A 6,617-nucleotide genomic window follows, 5' to 3' on the forward strand; every position below is an offset into this window, starting at 1 on the left:
GAATTCTGGGAGTTGAAGTCCACAAGCAGGGGTCTTCCAACTTGGCCCTTTGATGGCTTGTGGACTTCAGCTCCCAGAATTCCTCAGCCAGGCACGCCTGACTGAGGAATTCTGGGAGTTGAAGTCCACAAGTCATCAAAGGGCCAAGTTGGAAGACCACTGGTCTAGTGGTTAAGGCACCGGGATAGAAAGCAAGAGATGGTGAGTTCAAGTCCTACCTTTAGACATGAGAACTGGCTGGGCGGCTTTGGGCCAATCACAGGAGGCGATGAGTTCTAGTCTCACCTTAGGCATGAAAGACAATTGGGTGATTTGGGGCCAATCACCAGGAGGCAGTGAGTTCTAGTCCCGCCTTAGGTATGAAAGCCGGCTGGGTGACTTTGGGCCAATCACCAGGAGACGGTGAATTCTAGTCCTGCCTTAGGCAAGAAAGCCAGCTGGGTGATTTTGGGCCAGGCCAAGGATAGGCCACCTTGGCTCTTTTATGACTCGTGGACTTCAACTCCCAGAATTCCTGAGCCAGCCATGCTGAGGGGAAAGGGAGAGGTTTCCAAGCTGAGCCACGCTGGCTCAGGAATTCTGGGAGTTGAAGTCCACGAGTCATAAAAGAGCCAAGGTTGCCTACCCATGGGCCAGTCCCTCTCTCTCGGCCCAAGCCACCTCACAAGGTTGTTGTTAGGGAAAAAACAGGAGGAGAAAGCAACGTTAGATCTGTTCGCCCCCTCGAGTTGCTTATAAAAATAATAATGGCAGAACACAAATAAATAAGTTTGTGCCTTCTGGCCGGGAGGGAGGTTTGGCCAGCCCCCCCCCCAACCCAACATCCCTAGAGAACGTGGCCTCCTGGTTGGAGGCTGGTCTCCTGGTTGAAAGGCCATTGAGTGACTTTGGGCCAATCAGAGGAGAAGGTGTGTTCTAGGGCCGCTTTAGGAATGGAAAACCATTGGGTGACTTTGGGCCAATCACCAGGAGACGGGGAGTTCTAGTCCCGCCTTAGCCATGAAAGCGGGCTGAGTGACTTTGGGCCAATCACCAGGAGACGGGGAGTTCTAGTCCCGCCTTAGCCATGAAAACCGGTTGAGTGACTTTGGGCCAATCACCAGGAGATGGGGAGTTCTAGTCCCGCCTTAGCCATGAAAGCGGGCTGAGTGACTTTGGGCCAATCACCAGGAGACGGGGAGTTCTAGTCCCGCCTTAGCCATGAAAACCGGTTGAGTGACTTTGGGCCAATCACCAGGAGACGGGGAGTTCTAGTCCCGCCTTAGCCATGAAAGCCAGCTGAGTGATCCTGGGCCAGTCCCAGTCTGTCAGCCCAACCCACCTCACAGGGTCGTCGTTGTGGGCAAAACAGGAGGAGGAAGGTGTGTTGGGTCGGTTTGCCACCCTGAGTTTTTGTAAAAGTAATCAGTGACACACAAACAAACACATACATAAATAAACTTTCTGAGACCCACATTCCCACCTTCCTAACTCCACCCATCAAAAACCTCTCAAAAGCCGACGCGTGGACCACACCGTCTGCAGATCACCGATGGCCCGAATGTTTAGCCCCCAATTTCCTTTGCTGTCCCGTGAATTTTGCCCCATTTTACGACCTTTCTCGCCATACTCGTTATGTGAATCACGCCCGTGGTTAAATTAGTAACAGGGCGGTTAAAACGAATCCGGCTTCCTGCAACTGTCATAAATACAGGTCAGTTGCCAAGCATCTGAATGTTGATCACATGACCGCTGGGAGGCTGCAACGGTCTTAAGTGTGAAGAACGGTCGTAAGTCTCTTGTTTCCGAGCTGCTGCAACTTTGAACGGGTCACTAAACGAACGGTTGTAAGTCAAGGACTTACCTGCACTCCACTTCTGGCCCTTCCTGGCATGCACTTTGTTGCACGACGTGGGGCGCAGTGCAACTTTTGCACAGGCCTGCCATCTCAATCAATCATAATAGAGCTGGAAGGGGCCTTTGGAGGTCTTCTAGTCCAACCCCCTGCTCAAGCAGAACACCCTATACCATTTCAGACAAATGGCTGTCCAGTCTCTTCTTAAAAACCTCCAGTGTTGGAGCACCCATTACTCGACTGATTGACTTTTTATTCTACACCAATGTTTCTCAATCAATCAATCAATCAGAATAGAGCTGGAAGGGACCTTTGGAGGTCATCCAGTCCAACCCCCTGCTCAGGCAAGAAACCCTATACCATTTCAGAGAAATGGCTGTCCAGTCTCTTCTTAAAAACCTCCAGTGTTGGAGCACCCACAACCTCTGAAGCCAAGCCGTTCTGCAGCCCTCGACAGTTTCAAACCCTAAATCCTTCCAGGCGGGATCTTTATCCTAAAGCTTTAATCCATCCCTTTCCCCTCCCCCCCACACTTCATTCTAAAAAACCCCTACACCAAATGAAACTTTTAATCCGAATTAAAAGCAGGGTCAGAGCAGAGCCCTGCTGACACAGCTGCCCGGCCTGTCTCCTGCTCATCTCATTGCAGGAACATCTGCTAGGAAACTTAGGGGAGGGGGGCTCTTGGGGGAGGAATGGTGGACCCCCACACACCCCAAAAACTGAGTCTGAGATGAAAGACTGGCAGGGGGTGGGGGAAAGGATCAGGCCACCATGGGGTGCCCCAATAAGCCTCCACCACTAGTGGGGCCAGGAAGTCCCCGTTTCCCCCCTAGATCAGCAACAGGCTGTTAACTTCCGCAAGGGTTCCCCCCAACTCACTTAAAGGGGGATCCCCCCTCCCCTGTTCCCACGGGGCAACCCCAAAGTGATGTCAAGGCTTCTCCCGCCAATTCCCCCCCCCCACTTCTCCCTATAGCCGGCGGAGACCCCCTTCATTCCCCCCCCTCCGCTTGGTGGCAGTAGTGGGATATTGCCCCGCGCATGCGTAGCAGCGTCGGCACCCCAGGGCCAGGGGCCCGCGTTGCTTAGAAGCAAAAAAAAAAAAAAAACCTGCCCGTCTTGGTTTACGCATGCGCGAAGCAACCCGGGCCCCCGGGCCCCGTTCCCGCCGGGCCCTTTTTCCTCACCCCACGGAGGCGCTTAATCAACGTGTTCTTCGCCCCGCTCTTAGACAGGCCCCGCTGCTCCAAAGCCTCCTTCAGGTCGGCGACCCTCAACGCCTGAAGCGGCCTCCCGTCCAGAGTAACCTCCTCCCCGTCCGCCATCTTGTGTGGCGCTGCTGCCTGCCCTCCCAGGAGCTTCGGAGGCGTTCGGGAACTTCCGGAGAAGGCCTCGACGCTCGGAGGTGACCTCCGACCCCGCGCTCGGGCCGTCCCGTGAACGTCCGACCGCTCTTCGCCGAGAGTCGTTGGTTTTCGGAGACTTCCGTTCGGCGTTCGGAACCCCTATGGGAAAGGGGAGGAGGGAGGGGCGAAGGCGCCGCTTAGGTCGGCGACTCTTTCCGGGCTACTTCGGGCATTTCCGGGTCTTTCGAGGAGCCGTTCCAACTTGGAAGTAAGTTCTGAGAAGGACTCGGGAACTTCCGGTGATCTTCGAGCCCTCACGGAAACTTTCGGCAACTTCCGCCGAGCGCGAAGAAAGCGCCTTCGTTCCACAGCTTGGCGGCCGAGTTCGGCTTCGGGTATTTCCGGATGAGTTCGCCGATTTCCGTCGCCCCGCCCGAGGCTCTTCCTCCTGCCGAAGGCGGAGCGGACGAAAACGCGAAGCCATGGGACAAACCGGGATCTGAGCCAAAACAGGTGAGAATGGAATGCAGGCTTGTCTTCGGCTCCAGGGACTGGCCGCTCGGGGAAGGGATTGGTGCAATTGCAGAAGCCGCGCTCGCCCTGCTGGGTTGGTGGACTACAACTCCCATCGCGCCGAGTGAACCCTGGACACGTGTCTCGGGGGCTGCATTCCAACGGTGGGCGAGACCCAGGGCGGGGGGAGTGGCTGTTCTCCTTGCCTGGGATTCTGCCTTGCGCGCACCCGGAAGCAAAGCGGGTTTGTGCAGGATTTGCACGACCTCAGTTCAGTTCAAGCTGGCTTGTTGGGGTCCTTGTGGATCTGATAGCCACGTATCTGCCCCGTTTAAAGGAAGCCTCCCCCGATGCTTCCAGACGGCTTTTCCACCTTGGCAGCTTTAAGATGGGTGGGCTTCAGTTCCCAGCATTGAAGCCAAGGGAGAGAAGGAGGGAAGGAAGGAAGGGAAAGAGGGAAGGAAGAGAGGAGAGAAGGGAGGAAAGGGGGAGAGGAGAGAAAGCAAGGAAAGGGAAAGGAAGAGAGGAAGGAAGAAAATGAGAGAGGAAAGAAGGGGGAGGGGAGAGGAAGCAAGGAAAGGGGAAGGAAAGAGGAGAGAAGGGAGGAAGGGGGAGAGGAAAGGGAAAGGAAGAGAGGAAGGGAAGGGGGAGGGGAGAGGAAGCAAGGAAAGGGAAAGGAAGAGAGGAAGGGAAGGGGGAGGGGAGAGGAAGCAAGGAAGAAAGGAGAGGAGAGGAAGGGAGAGAAGGAAGGAAGAGGGGAGGGGAAAGTGGAAGGAAGGAAAGAGAGAAGGAACGAAGGGGAGAGGAAGGGAGTAGAGTGGGAAGGAGAAGGAAGGGAAGGAAGAGGGAGAAAAAGTTTGTTCCTTGTTTTGGAATGTCATTAAAATGTTTTCTGAGCAAATTCAGGACAGAGAAGCCGTGACCATCATACAGGTAGTCCTCAACTTACAACCAGTTACTTAGCAACCATTCAAACATAAGTTGAGGACCAACTGCGGCAAACATCTTGGGGTTTGCACTTAACGACGGCGACAAAGATTTTGGCTTCCTAATCCAGTTTCCAGCTGAGGAATTAGCAGGACTCTCCCCTCTAGGTGCGAACCGGATCGGACTTTGCTTAGCTTTGAGCCGCAACAAAGTCTCTTTTGAGCCAGGCCCCGGGTTTAAATCCTCCTCCTTCAAGCCTGTGGTTCAAAAGCCCCACCAAACTACACAAGGCCGTCCTCGACTTACAACAATTCGTTTGCTGATCGTTCAAAGTTACAATGGTGCCGAAAAATGACCGTTTTTCACAGTTAACGGTAACCGGTTTATATCTGTGACCGTCGCTGTGTCCTGGGATCACGCAATCCCCTTTTTGTGACCTGATGAGCAAAAGTCAATGGGGGGGCCAGATCCACTTAACTACCGGGTGACTAACTTGTTAATGGCAGGGATTCCCTTTTAACAACCAAGGCAAGCAAGGTGGTAAAACGGGGCAAAACTCACATAACACAAATTCCCAAACAAATTCACCTCACAACATTCCCAAACAAATTCACCGCACAAAATTCCCAAACAAATTCACTTCACAAAATTCCCAAACAAATTCATCTCACAAAATTCCCAAATTCACCTCACAAATTTCCCAAACAAATTCATGTCACAAAATTCCCAAAGAAATTCACCTCACAAAATCCCCAAATTCAGGTCACAAAATTCTCAAATTCACCTCACAAATTTCCCAAACAAATTCACCTCACAAAATCCCCAAACAAATTCACCTCGCAAAATTCCCAAACATATTACCTCACAAATTTCCCAAACAAATTCATGTCACAAAATTCCCAAACAAATTCACCTCACAAAATCCCCAAACAAATTCACCTCACAAAATTCACTTTACACCAGAAATGTGGCGGTCGTAAATCGAGGACTCCCTGTAACCCCACCCTGTTTTCTCTCTGCCACCCGCTGCAGGATGTCAGAGCCGCTGCCCTTGTCCTACGTGACGGCCCAAGAGATGCGCTGCCTCCTGCACTGGCTGTCTGGCTGGACTCCCGCCCAACGGGAGCGCTTCCTCCGAGACCTGGTGGACAAGGCTGTCCCTTGGAAGCTGCTTCCCCTGCTTGAGGGCCTGGCTGGACTCAACGTCGGGCCCGGAAAGCCGCCATCCATCTACGAGTGCCAGATGCGCCTCTGGGACCAGTGGTTCCGGGGCTGGTCAGAGGCCGAACGCAACGAGTTTGTCCGGCAGCTGGAGGAGGAGATGCCGGACCTGGCCGGACGCTTTTACCGAGAAGTGGCTGCCACCGCCGGACAGCTGTGAAGCGCAGGCCGCGGCTCTCCCTTCCGTCCCTATATTTTTATGCCGACTTCTCTGGACGTCTTTGGTGCGCTGCCGTTAAACGGAGCCAACGGCCTTCTGTGGGCCACCCTGAATAATATGAATAAAACACTGTGTAGCCCAGTGATGGCGAACCTTTAAGAGACTGAGTGCCCAAACTGCAACCCAAAACCCACTTATGTATCGTTGAGTGCCGGGTGGGTGTGGCCCATTGGGTGGGCATGGCTGCAGTGGTAACGGCAGACTGGGTGGGACTAAAAAGTTCAATCAGTCAATTCCAACTTTGCAAGAACTACCACTACCCCCCGCGAGAAGTTGAAATTGACTGACTGAACCTTTTTTTTTTGCACATGGCGGAGGAGGCCTAAAGAGAAAAGGTTTTATAAAACCCAGCTGAAGGCCTAGAACTGGAGCGACGATGCGCGTGCCCACAGAGAGAGCTCTGAGTGCCGCCTCTGGCACCCGTGTCATAGGTTCGCCACCACTGGTTGTAGCCAGTGCAAGGGATTAAAGGCTGGCTTGTGCTGAAAATGGATGGCCTCACTGATGTTATCCTTCCTTCCCTCCCTTCATCTATTCCTCCCTCCCTGTTTCT

The 6,617-nt window shown here is 53.4% G+C and overlaps 1 protein-coding gene across 3 annotated transcripts; it reads left to right on the forward strand.

Annotated features, from left to right (window-relative positions):
- Window positions 1-3,679: 3,679 nt before the first annotated feature.
- CUNH14orf119 (chromosome unknown C14orf119 homolog) lies at window positions 3,680-6,145 on the forward strand. Of its 3 annotated transcripts, none has more exons than XM_015824065.2 (2): window positions 3,680-3,696; window positions 5,656-6,145. In XM_015824065.2, the coding sequence occupies exon 2, from the start codon at window positions 5,657-5,659 to the stop codon at window positions 6,002-6,004; it is 348 nt and encodes a 115-aa protein (XP_015679551.2). In that variant the 5' UTR covers window positions 3,680-3,696; window position 5,656; the 3' UTR covers window positions 6,005-6,145. The 3 variants fall into 3 exon arrangements, with proteins under 3 accessions (XP_015679551.2, XP_029141540.1, XP_029141541.1); XM_029285707.1 differs by lacking the exon at window positions 3,680-3,696 and adding an exon at window positions 3,802-3,860; XM_029285708.1 differs by lacking the exon at window positions 3,680-3,696 and adding an exon at window positions 4,784-4,790.
- The last annotated feature ends 472 nt before the right edge of the window (window positions 6,146-6,617 follow it).

The sequence above is a fragment of the Protobothrops mucrosquamatus genome, unplaced genomic scaffold, assembly GCF_001527695.2.
Source record: "Protobothrops mucrosquamatus isolate PMUCROS unplaced genomic scaffold, P.Mucros_1.0 scaffold2100, whole genome shotgun sequence".
Lineage (NCBI taxonomy): Eukaryota > Metazoa > Chordata > Lepidosauria > Squamata > Viperidae > Protobothrops > Protobothrops mucrosquamatus.

What these genes read in the sequence shown, in the direction of transcription:
- CUNH14orf119 (XM_015824065.2), top strand. Translation starts at nt 5,657, where the DNA reads ATGTCAGAGCCGCTGCCCTTGTCCTACGTGACGGCCCAAGAGATGCGC.